The sequence below is a fragment of the Saccopteryx bilineata genome, chromosome 3 (assembly GCF_036850765.1).
Source record: "Saccopteryx bilineata isolate mSacBil1 chromosome 3, mSacBil1_pri_phased_curated, whole genome shotgun sequence".
NCBI classification, from domain to species: domain Eukaryota; kingdom Metazoa; phylum Chordata; class Mammalia; order Chiroptera; family Emballonuridae; genus Saccopteryx; species Saccopteryx bilineata.
In genome coordinates, this window is record NC_089492.1 from 273,452,759 (window position 1) to 273,471,014 (window position 18,256).

Genomic DNA, 18,256 nt, shown 5'->3' on the forward strand with positions numbered 1-18,256 from the left:
ACAGCAGGAGTCTGATGAAGGTTCTTTAGGCACAAGACTGTAAAAAATACTACTAGAGTTTAGAACCAAATCCAGGACCAAGCAGCAGTCCCTGCCTCACCCTGGCACAGGATGGTACCTTACCCTAAAGCGCCCTCCAGGCTCAGTAACTGGGTGCCGCACCAGCTAAAGGCAGGGAGCCCTCACCATACAGCCCAACCCAGAGTTCCAGAAGCCTCTGCAGCCCATCTCCTTAGAATTCTGGGGCTCCAGCTGCACCTTTATTCACATCATTGGCCAAGCCCAGATCGCAGCTCACCTTTCCCTCACTCCCCAGGGTAACTCCTGGGCCCCCCTGGTTCTCCTCAGCCTCCAGGGCACACCATCCTTCATCCGCAAAGGAGAGGGGACAGGCACCTCTGAGTGGTCATTGGTCCACTGTCTGGTCTGTACAGACAGACCTGACCAATCAGAGGAGCAGAGACAGCCTCAATTCCCACATTCCAATTCTGCCCATCCTCCACCATTCTGTTCCCTTTCACAGTGTCATAGGTTTCCTTTCCACTGAATCCATTCCATTTATTCCATTCCAAACTCCAGGGTATTCTAGCTGGGAAAAGGGGTATATAGTAAGTAGACTGGAGCTGATTACAGAAGGGAATTCTTGAGGGGAGAATCCCCCATTCTGTTGAGCCTGGCGCAATCTCTAGGACCCGGTTTCTGGGGTACCTACAGGAACCGCTGCAAAGAGTTCAGGCTCTGAGCAGAATGGACTTGGGCTCAGCTCTGGGCTCTGCCACTCATTTGTTGTGTCATCTGGGCCAAGTGGCTTAAATTTCTGAGCCTTTGTTTTCTTAGATATACAATGGGGATTTGTGATCTACTCACTGAGTTGTTGTGAGGATCAAATGGAACTAGGCACATAATTTACCTAACACATAGTAGGTGGTCATGGTCAGTAGTAGTAATTTGTTCTCCTGCTGATTCTCAGAGGTGGTGGTCTTGCCTCAGAGTACTGGTCCAGAATGGCCCCAGCAGGGATTGGGCAGGAAGAAAGGGTTTAAAGAAAATAGCTATCATCTATTTAGCACTTACCATGTTGTAATCACCACATGAAACTGTTACTACTACGTTCACTTTATAGACAATGTATCTGAGGCACAGAGAAGTTCAGTAAGTTGGCCAAAGTCACTCAGCTAGTAAATGGCAGAGTTGGGCACAGATTTGGGTCCTCAGACTCCAGAGTTCACACTGTGAACCACTGTACATCCTACTTCACATTAAACCCATTTTTTGTATGAGAAATACTGAGGTTCAAAGAGTAAATTCACACTGCAATTGAACAGGGTGCCCCTAGAACTCCAACTCTGATCCTAAAGACTCAAGTTCTGGCCTTTATGCTGTTGTGTGCTGCCCCCTAGTGCTCCCTGTTGGAGAAGCACACCAGAGGCAAGCAGCAGATACACCTGGATCCATATTCCCCTGATCAGCTGCTCCTCCAGACACCCAAAGCTGCATGTCTTATAGGTACTGAATATCACTCTGACTGTCACCCATATATACAATCACGGTATTTCTTGGCTATGTCACAAATCCTCCAACTCAATGGGTCTAACACCAAGTTTGCACTCTTACACCTCAACTTTGTCCTCTTCAGTCATCTCCATTCATCCAGTAGCAAAACCAGAAACCTAGCCATCCTTGGTACCTCCGTCTTTCCACCACCGTCTGTCACCAGCCCAGGAGTCTGCATGGTAGCCGAGTAAGAAGACCAGAAAAGTAAACATTGAACACAGCAGAACAAGAGTGGTAGAAGCAGAGGATCAGGACAATGTCCCCCGTCATGGCCAAGAGGCAAAGCTGAGCTTGGGTGGTTCTGGTTAGAGAGATGGGCCTTTCTGCTTAGGAAGAAGCCCAAATGCAGCTATGGCCGGGAGTGGGGCACTGTACTGGGGGCCAAAAGGGCTGGATTCCCACCCAGATCCACCACTCTGCCACAGTAGGGCCCTGGGACCTTGATTAGCTGGTTTCCCCATCTGTGAGATGAATATGACAATGCCCACCTGGGGCTATTTCAAGGATCAAATTAAAAAGTATTCACTTTGGGCCCTGGCCGGTTGGCTCAGCGGTGGAGTGTCGGCCTGGCGTGCGGGGGACCCGGGTTCGATTCCCGGCCAGGGCACATAGGAGAGGCGCCCATTTGCTTCTCCACCACCCCCCTTCCTCTCTGTCTCTCTCTTCCCCTCCCGCAGCCGAGGCTCCATTGGAGCAGAGATGGCCCGCGCGCTGGGGATGGCTCCTTGGCCTCTGCCCCAGGCGCTAGAGTGGCTCTGGTCACGACAGGGCGACGCCCCGGAGGGGCAGAGCATCGCCCCCTGGTGGGCGTGCTGGGTGGATCCCGGTCGGGCGCATGCGGGAGTCTGTCTGTCTCTCCCCGTTTCCAGCTTCAGGAATTAAAATTAGAAAAAAAAAAAAAAGTATTCACTTTGTGAACTGTAAAGGGAAGTGCACAGAAGGACTGGATTGCTATCTGGGAAAGTCACCCCAGGAGACCTCTCTTTCCTTTGTTATACATTTTTTAGATTGTGTTTATATATATATATATATATATATATATATATATATATATATATATATAAATTTGCCATTTTAACCACTTTTAAATGTACAATTCAGTGTCATTAATTACATTCACACTGTTATGCAATCATTACCATTATCTATTTCCAATATTTTTCATCATCCTGATAAAAAATCTATACCCGTCTGACTAGGCGGTGGCGCAGTGGATAGAGTGTCGGACTGGAATGCAGAGGACCCAAGTTTGAGACCCTGAGGTCGCCAGCTGGAGCGCAGGCTCATCTGGTTTGAGCAAGGCTCACCAGCTTGGACCCAAGGTCGCTGGCCTGAGCAAGGGGTCACTCGGTCTGCTGTAGCCCCCTGGTCAAGGCACATATGAGAAATCAATCAATGAACTAAGGAGCCGCAACGAAGAATTGATGATTCTCATCTCTCTCCCTTCCTGTCTGTCTGTCCCTATCTGTCCCTCTCTCTGACTCTGTCTCTGCCACACACACAAAAAAAAAATCTGTACCCATTAAGCAACAACTTCCTATTCCTTTCTCCCTCAGCCCCTGGTAATCGCTAATTTCTGTCTCTATAAAGTTGTCTGTTCCAAATATTAAATATAAATGGAATCACAATCTTTATCCTTTTGTGTCTGGCTTATTTCACTTAGCATAATGTCTTCAAGGTTTATCTATTTTGCAGCATTTCTCAGAACTTCATTTTTGGTTGCTTAATAATATTTCATTTTGTGTATATACCACATTTTGTCTACCCAGTCATCTGTTGATGGACATGAGTTTCTCTCATCTTTTGGCTATTGTGAATAATGTTACAATGAACATTGGCATGTGAATATCTGTCTGAGTCCCTGTTTCCTTTCTTTTGGGTACACATCTAGAGAGTCATCTGTTTTTGATGAAGTTTCTCAATATGCACTGTGGCAAGGGCCTGGTGTGTTCAAGTGTGGGAGGAAGAGGAGCAAAGAAGGAGAGAGGTTTCGGTATGTTGTGGTTGGAATAACAGCTAACTTGTGCCTTTTGCAAAACACTCCACAAAACACTCTAGAAGGGGAATCATTATCATCCCCATTTTACCAATAAGATGGGAAGTGGCTTCTCCAAGGCCATACAGCTGGTGAGGGGCAGGGCTTGGGCTCCAAAGAATCCCTCACACATCAGAATGTGCAGCCAGAGGTTCAGAAGAATATTTGCCTTTCTTCCTTTTTTTTTTCTTTCTAGGTAAAAAAAGTAGTTCTAAGCCGCTTCAGTCATTATGTTTTTATTCATCCATAGCCTTTTAGGTACTACAGAATTAGAATTTTGTAGTGCAGTTCTGCACTTTTACAATGAAATGTTCTGAAAAAAATAAAGCTATGGAGATAGAAAAAAGTTCAGTGTGGTTGCCAAGGGCTGGGTTGAGGAGAGGGATTGACTACAGAGGGGTTTGGGGGAATTTGTGGGGATTATGGAATTGATCTAGATCTTGGTTGTGGTGGTGGTTATGCAATGCATGCATTTTTTCAAAACTCACAGAACTGTACACTAGAAAGGTGAATTTTACTATACATAAGTCATAGCTAAATTTTTTTTTCTTCTTTTTCTTTTTCTTTTTGTATTTTTCTGAAGTTGGAAATGGGGAGGCAGTCAGACAGACTCCTGCATGCACCCGACCGGGATCTACCTGGCACGCCCACCAGGGGGCGATGCTCTGCCCACCTGGGGCATCGCTCTGCTGGAATCAGAGCCACTCTAGCGCCTGAGGCAGAGGCCACAGAGCCATCCTCAGCGCCCTGGCCAACCTTGCTCCAATGGAGCCTTGGCTGCAGGAGGGGAAGAGAGAGACAGAGAGGAAGGAGAGGGGGAGGGGTGGAGAAGCAGATGGGTGTTTCTCCTGTGTGCCCTGGCCGGGAATCGAACCCAGGACTCCTGCACGCCAGGCTGATGCTCCACCACTGAGCCAACCAGCCAGGGCCGCTAAATAATTTTTTTTAAAAAGAATAAATGGATGGGTGAAATAGACTCTAGACGTTCACATTTTGGCTACCTTGAGAACTTTGCAAGTGACAGTGACTTTAATTATTTAGAGAATAAGTTTCTATATTTTCATTCATTCATTCAAAAATGAAAGTCCTTGAATCTACCACCCAACCCAAGAACCAGAACATTACTAAAAATTAAACCTACTAATGGGCTCCCTGCCACTGATTCTTTTCCCACAACCCCAGGTAATCATTATTCTGAATTTTGTGTTTCTCATTCTCTTGCTTCTTTTTAAATGGTTTTTTTCACACATAAATTATGCTGACCCCTATGAATTTGTCATTTTTATAGGTTAAAACAGGTCAAAAACAGTAATTTCATATGATTCAACCCAATATTATACCTAAACATAGTAGTTGTACTTGTATTTGAACTTCATAAAAAGGATACCATTCTGTATGTGCTCTTCTGGGACTAGCATTTTTTCACTCAATATTATATCACCATGACCCAGCCATATTGCTGTTTTCATTCTTTATCTCCTGTCAATGACATTTGAGTGTTTTTGTTTGGAGCTACAGTGAACAACCATTGGTTTCTACTACCATTCTTGCACACATCTCCTAGTGCATGTGTGCAATCCTTGTACCCAGGAATGGACTTAGGGTCTTTGGGTACACAGATGCTCAACTGTACACCATGTGACTCACTTTCTGTGCTCCAAATGAGGACACAATATGCCACTTGCTCCAGCTGAGAAGGTGGACAAGATATAGTGGGAGGGGTCACCATGGAGGGCCTCTGGTGGAAATTGAACATCTACTCTGTGCACGTGGTAGGGCACCTGTGGAATGAGATGATGGTGTCTTGAGAGGTGATATAGGAAAACCCCCAGTTACGGTAAGAATCATCTTCCAAGAAGATGAGTATGAGGAGGGCTTGGCAAGGGGAGGGCTTGCCAACCCAAATAGGGCAGACAAAGAGCTATGTTCTAATTGGTAGTCTCTCAATCTGGGGGGTGGGAGGTGAAAGAGGGGCTGGGTGGGGGAGTTCTGTAGTTTTGGTACACCTGGAGAGGAAGAGGGCTAGGCAGTATTAAATTACTCCCACTTACCAATCCTTACCTCCAGTCATCTTTTCCTACAGCCTTTATTTCACTTTGCATCCATTATCTTTTTTAATTCTCCCAGTTGGAAAAAGATACTATTACCTCCACAGATGAGGCTTACAAAGGTAAGTGCCTTGCCCTAAGTCACAGTTGCTGCCAACTGCTGAGCAGATAATTGCCTCTTCCTAAGCCTCAGTTTCCTTATCAGGTAAATGGGAATGATAACACCTGCCCCACCTCACAGACTAGTGGAAGAATTAAATAACTCTATGCAAGTAAAAGGTTTAGCATGTATCCTGGAGATGCTCCCTAAATAATTTCTTTATTGGTGCTATTAAATTAAGTTGTTATTAAGGGGAGCAGGAACCCAGGATAGTCTAGCCTGATTTCTTGCCACTCAGTAATGCTGCCTCTTGTAGAGACCCCATGGGATGGAGTGACCATGGCCCATTTTGGCCACTGCTGCTGATGTTGAATGTGTCTTTCAGAACTGCACAGCTCAGGCCCCTCCTCCCAGAGCAGAAGTACTGTCTCCTCTGGCAGATTTCCTGGAATAGAGAAAGTGAACTGACCAGAAAGTAGAGGATCCAGGCACCAAATTCTGCTTCAGGGCAAATAAAGAAATCAGAGCCCAGTGGCTCATGCAATCCCGAACATCTGCTGAGCACCTAGTACGTGCCAGGTTCTACAGTGCAGGAGCTCTGGGAACAAGACCAGACCCTGTCCTCAAAGTCCGAGGCTAAAGGAAGAGACAGAAGACAAGAAAACAACAGTGTGCTGACTACTATGACAAAGAAGTTCAGAAGTGTTCTGTATAACAGAAAATCAAACAGGCCTCGGGGTCAGGGACGGCCATCCTAGGTGACATGCTCTTTAAGCTGAGCTTTTAAGGCATGCGCTCCTGGAGCTGGGAGATGCTAGGGCCACCTGCCTACGGAAGAGGTGACTGGGCCCCAGCGTCTGTCCACTCTGCCCACCAGGCCTCACTTACCCAGACTAGGCAGAGCACAGCTCTCGGGGTCCGCAGGCGAAGCGCCCAAGCCTGGCCTGGATGCCAACCTAACGCCCGGGGCGGGGCCTTGGCTCAGGTGCACTGCAACAGCAGCGGCGGCGCTTCGCGGAGGTAGGAAGTGTGTCCCCAGCGGCGGCCCGTGCTGCGCTCCCGCGAGACGCTCACCTGCACCCCAGGTGAGCGGTGGGGGAGAAGGGGGCGGGGGGAGGGGCCGAGCCAGAGGCGCTCACCTGGCGGGACAGGTAAGCCCTGCGCGGGCCCGCGGGGGCGCGAACCAGGGCGGCACCACTCTGTAGAGACCCCCGAGGCTGCACGCGGGCGGGGGAGGGCCCCGGGGCCGCCTCCTTGGGGGCCACCCTCCCACTTCCGGGGTGCGCGGGCCGGGCCGGGGAGCGGCCCGAGCGGACGCCTGGGCCGGGACGGCAGAGTGGGGGTGAAGGGGGTCGTGTTGGCCCTTAGGGCTGCCTTGGCTTGGGGCGGGGACCTTGCACACCCAGAGGAACAGTGTCAGGACGGGAGGCTGGGTCAGCCGGCGGGCGGAGGACCCTTGCAGATGGGGAGGGTGGTGCTCGCCTCCAGGGCATTGCTGGTGTAGGGGCTGTGATATTCCGAGGGTCGATGTCGGAGTCTGGTTCTCCTTTGCTACGGACCAGGTGCCCGCGAATGCGGGAGTCGAGGGTTGAGCCTTAGGAGGAAGAGACTGGAGGTGCACAGATGCCGGGCGCGAGAACAGACGGCTGTTGCCTGGGCAGAATTGGGATGTCCTTCCCGGCCAGGTGTGCAAGACTCGGCTGGACACGGGTGTAGGGCAGAGGCCGATGCAGCCGGGTCTGTCCTGGGAACGTTGGGAGGAGGGAGGCGCTAAGGAGACAGACCCCTGAGTGTGGGAGTTCTCAGGGACTAAGGGGGTGGGGAAGAGCATCAATAAGAAGTGAGGAGGGCGGTTCTGGTATCCTCCGACCTGAAGAAGATCCCTGCGGTGCCTTGGGGCACCAAGTGACCCAGTCCCTCCCAGGTGCTAAAGCCCCTGCATGCAATATCTCATTTAAACCTCACGTGGTGCATGCATGAAGAGACTCACCTCTCCCCTTGTTAAAGAAGAAAACTGAAGCCTACAATCTTGCCCCAGGCCATAATAGGAACTGGGGCCCTCCTCTCACAAAACCAAAGGACCAGTATTCCTAGGGTTTTGGAGGTGGGGGCAGCAGCATCAAGGGTAAGATACAGCCGAGATGAAATCGGCTGAGTTTGACTTCAGGAGGGTTCAGGGACTAGAGGGGAGGGAAAAACTGAGGCCAGATATTGTCTTTACCTTTGGGTTTGCTCCCCTTCCCTTCATCCCACTCCCATTCAAGTCCTGTGGCACAGAGCACAGTTCACGGCTCTGGAGTCTGGAAGACCACAGTACAAATTTGGTTGTATACCTTTCCAGCTCCGTGTCTCTGGGCAAGTCACTCCATCTCTCTGGGCATCAGACTCCTTGTCTGTAGAATGGAGATATAATACTTACAGGGCAATTGTGAGCGTTAAATAAAGCAAAAGCCCTGTTGCACTGGAGCCTGTTTCTGGCCCATTCACTGCAGTTTCCCCAGCGTTTAGCACAATGCTGGGCACATGGTAAGTGCTCAGTAAATATTTATTGAATGAATTTAATGAATAATGGTACATCCTAAAGCCTTGGAAGTGGAGGAGACAGTGAGTGACCTGGACCACCATCAGTAACCCCTTGATGTTCTTACAAACCCCAGATCCCCCAGAGCTCAGTGTGGTTGAAACAGTGTAGATAAGCTCACCTTTCTCCTCAGGCAAGGTCTGAGCCTGAAAGAGTCAGGGCTCCCTCTGTGGGCCCTCCTCCCACACAGGTTTGTCCATGGAGCTGGCACCTGGCTGCTTTGACTGCCCTTTCCTCCCAAGTAATAGGTGGGATGGGTTAGTGGATAAGAGTCCGGGCCCTGGCCGTTTGGCTCAGTGGTAGAGCGTCGGCCTGGTGTGCAGGAGTCCCGGGTTCGATTCCCGGCCAGGGCACACAGGAGAGGCACCCATCTGCTTCTCTACCCCTCCCCCTCTCCTTCCTCTCTGTCTCTCTCTTCCCCTCCCGCAGCCGAGGCTCCATTGGAGCAAAGATGGCCCGGGCACTGAGGATGGCTCCATGGCTTCTGCCTCAGGTGCTAGAATGGCTCTGGTTGCGACAGAGCAACGCCCCAGATAGGCAGAGCATCGCCCCCTGGTGGGCATGCCGGGTGGATCCCGGTCGGGCGCATGCGGGTGTCTGTCTGACTGCCTCCCCGTTTCCAGCTTCAAAAAAAATACAAAAAAAAAAGAGTCTGGGCCAGGCTGGTTGGGTACAAATAAATGTGTGGCTCTGAACAACTTATTTAGACTCTAATATATATAGTAATAATAATAATAATGCCCATGAATAGAGTTGTGTGAATTAACTGATTTAATACATTAAAGCACTTAGAACAGTGTAAGTCATCAATAACTAACTCTTTCACTAGAATGCAAACTCCTGAGGTTAGGGGATTTTGTCTGTTTTAGCCCAATGTCCACAGAATTTAAAACTGTCTGACACATAGTAGGCCCTCAGTTAATATTTGTTAATTGAGTGAATGAATGAATCCATTCTCAGTTCCACATGGCTCAAGTCAAGGCAGAAGTTTTTAAACACTTGCTTTGCCTTCCTGGGCTGTGAGGGACTATTACAATTCCAGTTTGTACACCTTTGGAGAAGGGATTTACACACACACATGTCCAGACACTGCTATCTCCACTCTGGTCAGCCTGGAGCCTGAGTCCTTTTCATTTCCACCCAATGGTCCTTGTTCTACCCTGAAGTCACACAGAATGTGTCAGTTCTCTGAAGAACTTACTGTCCCCAACCCTGTTTCAGACACTGAGGCAGAAGGAATCAGACACAGTCCCTGTACCTCTAGGCTTATCTTCAAACAGTGGGTTCAAGGCTAACCCAGCTGACACAGAGCCCAACAGAAGGCGGTGGGCAAAGAGATGTGGGGTTCTGGAGGGTCCTTAGCGAAAGATTGCTGAATGGGGACAGCAGAGTGGGTTGAAGAGTTGTAGGAAAAGTTAAAGAACTCCTGTGTCTTCCTCATCCCCATTCACCATGGCTAACAATCCCTCCCTTCCTTCCTCTCTCTATATTCATACACCTTCTGGTTTTGGGGGGGAACTTTTGAGATGTTGCAGACATCATGCTCCTTTACCCCTAATTGTTTAAGTGGAAATTTCCTAAGAATAAGAACATTATCTTATATAACCATAGTAATCAAATTCAGGGAATTTAATATTGACACAATACTATTAAATAATATACAGCCTACTTTTAAATTTCACCAGTTATTCACATTATTCAATTTCGAGTTTTTCCTCTTGATCTAGGATCCAGTCCAGTATCACATATTGTATTTGTCATGTCCCTCAACTTGGGCTTGTCTGATGTTTCCTTATGATTACATTCAGGTTAAGCATTTGGGGCAGGAATACTTCATAAATGGTCTTGTATCCTTCTTAGTGCATAATATCAAGAGGCACATGATGTCAGCACATCTCATTATTGATGATGCTAACTTTGATCATTTGATTAAAGTGGTATTTACCAAGTTTCTCCAGACTTGTAGGTTTTGGTGTGTGTGTGTGTGTGTGTGTGTGTGTGTGTGTGTGTGTGTGTGTGTTTTAAAATTCTCACTGGCTGGAGCAGTTAGAAAGGAATGGAGGTGGCCAGAATGGTGGTCTGGAGTATCTGGGTGAGAGATGATGGTGGTTTTCTTTAGGGAGGTGGCATTGGTTTGCCCAAAGCACATTGCCTGTTTAAGCCAGAACTGGGACTAGAACACAGGTATCCTGACACCTAGTTCTCACACATTACCAGTTCTAGGACTCCACCAGCGCCACAGGGATAAAAAGATAAGAGATTATTATTTTAGAAAATCCAGGCTTAGGAGAATTACTGCCCTGCAAACCCCTACATGTGATCAAGGACCCTCGCAAATATTATCTATACATAATGTCTCCCGACTACCTCTGGCAGAATTATTTACCCCCCTAATGCCTTATCTAAATACATGTCCCATCCGTTTTCCCCAAAAAATCATTTATAAATCAGAAGAACAGGGTCTACATTCATCTTTGGTTCTACAGTGCCTAACACAGGGCCAGACTCAGTATTTATGAAATGGGTGAAGTCTTAACTCTGAGCTTGCTATCAACCAAGTCAAAAAGGGAAAGAAGATGTATTTTGAGGCTTGGCTTCCTTGTCTAATCAAAGGAAGTAAAACTGTTTTGTGCTAAATGTTGCTAGAATAGCAATACTGAGCCATACTGAAATATTGATGAAGTCCCCATTACATTCCCATCTCTGATTTGAAGGAGGAGGGGAAGAGAGAGAAGGTGGTGATGATCAGGTTCTGTAGTAAGTCACATGGAAACATTTGACGAGCAGCCTCAGTGTCTCTGTGCTGGGTGGGCTTACCGACAGTGGGAAGAAACTGGGGAGAACATTCCCCAGACAGACTTTTTTTTTTAATGTGGTGAAATGTAAAAAAAAAAAAAAAGTAAACTATCTATAAATTACATTTACCATTTTAACATTTTTTAATTTTTTTTTTTTTTTTTCATTTTAGAAAGGAGAGAGAGAGAGAGAAGGGGGGAGGAGCAGGAAGCATCAACTCCCATATGTGCCTTGACCAGGCAAGCCCAGGGTTTCGAACCGGCGACCTCAGCATTTCTAGGTCGACGCTTTATCCACTGCGCAACCACAGGTCAGGCCTAAATTTTTTTTTTTAAACAGAGGTTTATTACAGAGACTGTGAGTCAGAGAGAGGGATAGACAGGGACAGACAGGAACGGAGAGAGATGAGAAGCATCAATCATTAGTTTTTCATTCAAGGTGCGCGTTGCAACACCTTAGTTCATGGATTGCTTTCTCATATGTGCCTTGACCGCGGGCCTTCAGCAGACCGAGTAACCCCTTGCTGGAGCCAGCGACCTTGGGTTTAAGCTGGTGGGCTTTTGCTCTAACCAAATGAGCCCGCGCTCAAGCTGGCGACCTCAGGGTCTGGAACCTGGGTCCTCTGCATCCCAGTCCGATGCTCTATCCACTGCGCCACCGCCTGGTCAGGCTTAACTTTTTTTTTTTAATTCAGTGAGAGGAGGGGAAGCAGAGACAGACTCCTGCATGGTCCTGACAGGGATCCACCCGACAAGCCCACTCGGGGGCATTGCACTGCCCATCTGGGGTGTTGCTCCTTTGCTTAGCAACCAAGGTCTTCTTGGCACCTAAGGCCGAGGCCCTGGAGCCATCCTCAGCACTGGGGACAACTCGCTCCAATAGAACCATGGCTGCAGGAAGGGAAAAGAAAGAGAGAGAGAACAAGAGGGGGAGAGTGGAGAAGCAGATGGGCACTTCTTCTGTGTGCCCTGACCCAGAATCGAACCCAGGACATCCACAAGCCAGGCTGATGCTCTACCACTGAGCCAACTGGCCAGGCCTCATTTTAACATTTTAAAAAATCATTTTATCCATATATTCCTGTGGCATTAAACACAGTCACAATGTTGTGTAACTGTCACCACCATCCATCTCTGGAAACTTTTTATCTTCCCAAACTGAAACTCTACCAGTTCCTCCTGCTCCCAGTCCCTGGCAACCACTGTTCTTTCTGTCTCTATGAATTTTTTTTTTAATTTTTATTTATTTTTTACAGAGACAGAGTGAGTCAGAGAGAGGGATAGACAGGGACAGACAGACAGGAACAGAGAGAGATGAGAAACATCGATCATTAATTTTTCATTGCGCGTTGCAACACCTTAGTTGTTCATTGATTGCTTTCTCATATGTGCCTTGACTGCGGGCCTTCAGCAGACCAAGTAACCCCTTGCTGGAGCCAGTGACCTTGGGTTCAAGCTGGTGGGCTTTTCCTCAAACCAGATGAGCCCGCACTCCAGCTGGAGACCTCAGGTTCTCGAACCTGGGTCCTCTGCATCCCAGTCCGATGCTCTATCCACTGTGCCACCGCCTGGTCAGGCTCTGTCTCTATGAATTTGACTATTCCAGATACTTCATGTAAGTGTGGCCATACAATATTTGTCCTTTTATGTCAGGCTTATTTCACTTAGCATAATGTCTCAAGGCTCATCTGTGTTGTAGCATGTAGCAAAATTTCATTCCTTTTTAGGGCTGAACAATATTTCATTGTGTGTGTGTTTCATGTTTTGTTTTATTCATTCATCTCTCAAGAGACCTCTGGGTTGTTTTCACCTTTTGCTTATTGTGAACAATGCTGCTGTGAACATTCATGCACAAATATATGTTTAAGCCCTTGTTGTCAGTCCTTTTGTATATACCCAGAAATGGAATTGCTGGATCATATCATAAATCTATGTTTAATTTTTTGAGGAGCCGCCAGACTGCTGTTTCCACAGCAGCTGTGCCATTCTGCATTCCCACCAGCGATGCACAGGGTTCCAACTTCTTCACATTCTCTCCAATGCTTGTCACTTTCTATTGTTGTTTTCCAAATAGTAATCGTTCTAATGGGTGTGAAGGCCCAGGAAATTTTGACATGTAGGTTCAACTCTCTGTAGTTTACAGAGAGTTTAAACTACAGATAATTTAACCTCTTTGGGGAGGAAGGACACACTAGCTGAGGATTTGTGGGCATATTTGGGTCCGTCCACCTCACAGGCCTCTCAGAAACCGAAGTCTAAAGTTCCTCAGGTCGGCGCCAGAGCTTGCCCCCCTAACCTCTGATCCTGACTCCTTCTTGGCCTCTCTCCACAGGTGCCTGGCTGCAGCAAACCATGTAATGAGCCATGCCCCGCCCTGGACAGTCCCGCCCATCATCTGGGCCCCCACGCTTGGGACCCTGGGAGCAGCCAACAGAACTATGCCTAGAGACCTATGATGAGCCATCTCAGCCCCCGACAAGCCGCCGCACCCGTAGGCCGGACCCCAAGGATCCTGGCCACCACGGTCCCGAGAGCCTTACCTTCATCTCCAGCTCTGCTGAGCCTGCTGCCGAGGCCCCAGCCTGCTGCCTTCTCTGGCGACCCTGGGTTTGGGACTGGTGCCGGGCCGCCTTCTGCTTCCGCCGCTGCCGGGATTGCCTCCAGCGCTGTGGCGCCTGTGTGCGGGGCTGCAGCCCCTGTTTGTCCACTGGGGAATCCCCTGAGGGGGCTGCGGAAGCCAACTGGGCCAAGGAGCACAACGGAGTGCCCCCCAGTCCCGATCGTGCACCCCCCGGCCGGCGGGATGGCCAGCGGCTCAAGTCAGCCATGGGTAGCAGCTTCAGCTACCCTGACGTCAAGCTCAAAGGCATCCCTGTGTACCCCTACCGCAGCACTGCTCCGGCCCCCGATGCGGACTCCTGCTGCAAGGAGCCACTGTATGAGCCCCCACCCATGCGGCACAGCCTGCCCAGCACCCTTCCCAGCAGCCCCCGGGGCTCTGAGGAGTACTACTCATTCCACGAGTCGGACCTGGACCTGCCTGAGATAGGCAGTGGCTCCATGTCGAGCCGAGAGATCGATGTGCTTATCTTCAAGAAGCTGACGGAGTTGTTCAGCGTACATCAGATCGACGAGCTGGCCAAGTGCACGTCAGACACTGTGTTCCTCGAGAAGACCAGTAAGATCTCGGACCTTATCAACAGCATCACGCAGGACTACCACCTGGATGAGCAGGATGCTGAGGGCCGCCTGGTACGCGGCATTATTCGCATCAGTACCCGAAAGAGCCGCTCCCGCCCACAGACCACAGAGGGGCGCTCAAGCCGGGCTGCTGCCCCTGCTGCCACTGCCCCTGACAGTGGCCATGAGACCATGGTGGGCTCTGGGCTCAGCCAGGACGGTAGGTGGGGCCCCACAGGCGGAGGGGGAGAATGGAGGAGGCTTTGGCCAAGGGAGGGCAGCACTGGGGTCTTTGGCCACTGTGGTTCCACCCCTTAGCCAGTCCCTGCTCTTCCTCCTCCTTTTCCTCCCTTTTTCTCAACTCCTCTGCTTCCCCTAACAGGCTCCTTCTATCCCTTGCTACCACCTACCAGAGTAGCTTCCAGGCCTGGCCTGGTTAGCAGGACTCAGGAACCCGTATGAATTTGGCCTAATCAAAACAGCCACCACCCACCACTGTGTGTACCCATGCACATGGACACAAACACACACACACCACTTTATCTGTCTTTGTGTTAAACAATGCTTCTGTAGCCCAGTGGTGAGTGGCCCTCCCTCGTTGGGTTGGTTGCGGGCAGGAGTGGGGAGTGGAGTTACAAAGATGTGGTAACGACCGCTGCCCGCCCTCATGTTCCCTTCCTAGAACTCACAGTGCAGATCTCCCAGGAGACAACTGCCGACGCCATCGCCAGGAAGCTGAGGCCTTTCGGAGCCCCAGGTTTGGTCCTGACCTGATGAGGAGTGTGGAAAGAAGAGGGGACTGCCCTAGGGGCCCGCACATGCCCCTCTCCCAACTCTTTCCTGGGGTGGGTGAGGATGGGATCAGAAAGGAACGAGAAGCCTGAGCGGACACAGATGCCATCCCAATCCTGCAAGCTAGTTTAAAGGGTTCATTTGGGAGATTCAGGGGCTGTCCCTGAACCAGCAGAGGGATGGTGCCCAGAACAGACAAACTGGAAGTGATGGGACCCCCGCTCCTAAGCCCAAGTCACAGGTGAGGGCGGGAGGCCATCCATCCGGCATGGTGCTGAAGACTGCATGATTTCTACTGCTGTCTTCCTGGCCTTCACAAGCCCCTGGGAGCAGGGTTGTTAGCCTTCTTCAGAGAGGAAGGCGGGGCCTCAGAGGTCAAAAATCCGAATGGGTCACTCAGCCAGGATCACACTAACCCAGGCTCAAGTCCCACTCTGCTCCTCAGCGGGCATCTCCCTGCCCATGGGTCCTAGATGAGCTCCTCCCCCTTTCAGCCTCTTTCCTCTTCTCTTCCTCCTCAGGATACCCAGCCAGCCACGACTCGTCCTTCCAGGGCACCGACACAGACTCCTCAGGGGCACCCCTGCTCCAGGTGTACTGCTAACCACTCCTGGGCCCATTGCCACACCCCTTTGGAGAGAAGCAGCCCACAGAATGAAGAGGGGGACCAGGACCCCCTTTGAGGGAGGCAGTGCCCACTCTGGCTCCTCCTCCTTTGGTTGACTGGTTCCTGGACCACGTGCATTTCACTGGGCCATGGTGCCCGCATTCTTCTGGATCCCCAGCTGGCCTGACTTTGTCCTTTTGCCCCTGGTCTTCAGGTAGCCTGGGCCATCGAAAGCAGACTTGGGTGTTACCTTCTGGGATTGAATCCCGGCCCTACCCCTATACCCTGCCACCCTACCCAATCATGCAGACTTCTCCCCCATGCCCAGTGACATGACAGCTAAAAGCAGCTTATTTTAAATAGACTGTGTAGGGGGGCAGGAGGGCCTTTGTTGAATTCTGTGGGCAGTGCCTACTCCATGTTATATTATGTTGAGCGGTTTGTTTATGGATGTTCTTCACACTAACTCGAACACAGTTGCAAGTACAAGGAAAATAAAGAATGTTCGCGTCATGTTATCTTCGCTGTGATACTGTCCTTTCTGTCCCATTGCTCACTGCTGCCCGGAGCAGGAAGCAGGACAGTGTCCAGCCTTAGTGTTGTGGGGTCAAAGCAAGAAGGCTAAAATGGCAGCAATAACACCTACCTCTTAGACTCACTGAGTTCCAGGAGGTAGAGCCCATAGCCCAGCATAGTGTCTGTATCCAAGAAAGGTCTTACGTGGTTTCTGTCATTGCAGGTTCTAGGCTATTGCCTAGGTTTACTGCCTGCAGGCTGGCCAGCTTCTGACCATCCTGGTTTTCCCAAGTCCCCATCCAGCCCAGAGCCTTCTTAACCTTCCCAGCAACACTGGAGTGGATCGTTTTACAGAGTGGTCTAGGAATCTAGTGGGTCACACAGCTAGCAACTGGAGCTCTAGACCTGGAAGCTGGCCTTGGCAATTCTGCCCCCAAGCTGGCAAGCTGACCTGCCTGGGACAGAAGTAGGGTCCTGACCAGTTGGGTTCAGAAGGATCCTACTTGTCTGCTCACCCAGGAGGGTCTTTCAGTAGTGAGGCCAGAGCAGGCCCACCAGCCCAACTACCTGAACAAGCTGGGAGGTGTCCAGGACTGCCTCTGTCCCCACCTCACCTAGAGCCCCCAGATCCCTTTTTATTGTCCTCATGGACATCCTTTGGAAAGTGACTAGACAAACTACACGTCTATCCAATTTCTATTGGACACAGGATGATCCCTTGGGGTTATGCTCACAAGACCCAGTACCAATGATAACACTAGCCCCCTTTCTTAAGCTCTCATCCAGGTCAAGGCCTCTCCAAGACTGAAAATGACACAGGGCATTGGAGCCCAGGATACTATGGAACATAGTAGGAGTGATGCAACAGTCCCACCTCTCAGCCTTGGCCCTAGAGCACAATTTTCCAAACACAGCCTTGGGAACCATTACTGGCATTCCCAGGAAAAAAAAGGTTTGTCAAGTCTGGGAAACAGACAAAGCTAGGTACTGCACTGCACAGCTTCTTGATGTCTTTAACAGCTGTTCTGAAATGTCAAAGAGACATGCTATGTTCCAGAAATTCAGCAGTTGCTCTCACCCAGAAAGCAAAGCAAAGCACTCCTGCACATCAAACTAGACCAGGCGTGGCCAAGTTTTTGCCCCCGGGCGATTAAAAAAACATTTTTTACAGGCTGGACAAAATATTAAAATTAAAAAATTAAAATACAAAAATGATTCATTTAAGTAAACAAAATTTTATTATGTAATGTTTATGAATAAATGTAATTTAGTACAAATTAACAAAAAAAACTTAATAGAATTTTTTTAAAAAATAAAGAAGTATTGTGAATCCATTCAACCAATTATTGGAGGTTAACCCTAGATTAGTCACACACAGAATTCTTTTCTTCTTAAATATCTCGATTTCCAATAATCAAAGATGCTTCTGCTTCTGAGTAGCTGAGATTTTAACTTTCATTGTTGTACAATGGTTAGATATCATAGTTTATGTATAATGATTTAAAATATCTCATTTCATTTCCAGTGCGTCCTGCGGAGAATATTAAAAATTTAATCGCAGGCTGCATAAACTCATTACGTGGGCCAGATCTGGCATGCGGGCCGTATGTTGGCCATGCCTGACCTAGACATTCCTGCTGTAACCATAACCTCTGTGGCCAAAGTGGAGTAGGGTCAGCTCCAGGGACTGGATTTGGGCAGAGGTGAGCCCCTCCCTAGTCCTGGCATGACTTTGACAGCTGACTCCGAGAAGTCCTGAAATCTGCAGAGATCCAAGTCAAAGACACCCCACTGAACTTTCCCCTGCCCTCTGGGCCAGGTGTCTGTACCACACATAGAGCAGCCCTGAATCTGGGGCTGTCCCCTCAGCCTTTGGTGCTCTCAGCCACTGGGAAACAACTGTATGTAGTTTTAGAAACACCTGAGACAGCCTTGGCCTCATAGCTCGGTTGGAGTGTCGTCCCAATGTGCCATGTCAGTCAGGGCACATGTAGGAGAGTTAACTAATAAATGCATGGGAGGGTGGATGTTTCCCTTCCTCTCTCTCT

The 18,256-nt window shown here is 49.3% G+C and overlaps 1 protein-coding gene across 4 annotated transcripts; it reads left to right on the top strand.

Moving 5' to 3' along the window:
- The first annotated feature begins 6,708 nt into the window (after positions 1–6,708).
- Positions 6,709–17,334, top strand: KDF1 (keratinocyte differentiation factor 1). 4 transcript variants are annotated; one of them, XM_066269973.1, is made up of 4 exons: positions 6,709–6,822; positions 13,446–14,513; positions 14,976–15,050; positions 15,607–17,334. In XM_066269973.1, the coding sequence occupies exons 2-4, from the start codon at positions 13,478–13,480 to the stop codon at positions 15,687–15,689; spliced, it is 1,194 nt and encodes a 397-aa protein (XP_066126070.1). In that variant the 5' UTR covers positions 6,709–6,822; positions 13,446–13,477; the 3' UTR covers positions 15,690–17,334. The 4 variants fall into 4 exon arrangements, with proteins under 4 accessions (XP_066126070.1, XP_066126066.1, XP_066126067.1 ...); XM_066269969.1 differs by lacking the exon at positions 6,709–6,822 and adding an exon at positions 6,832–6,888; XM_066269970.1 differs by lacking the exon at positions 6,709–6,822 and adding an exon at positions 7,178–7,422.
- The last annotated feature ends 922 nt before the right edge of the window (positions 17,335–18,256 follow it).

Bases quoted from the DNA above. Each gene is read 5' to 3' on its own strand.
- KDF1 (XM_066269973.1), top strand. From the start codon at position 13,478: ATGCCCCGCCCTGGACAGTCCCGCCCATCATCTGGGCCCCCACGCTTG. The intron at 14,514-14,975 runs GTAGGTGGGGCC...TTCCCTTCCTAG, and splicing joins CTCTGGGCTCAGCCAGGACG to AACTCACAGTGCAGATCTCC. The intron at 15,051-15,606 runs GTTTGGTCCTGA...CTTCCTCCTCAG, and splicing joins GAGGCCTTTCGGAGCCCCAG to GATACCCAGCCAGCCACGAC.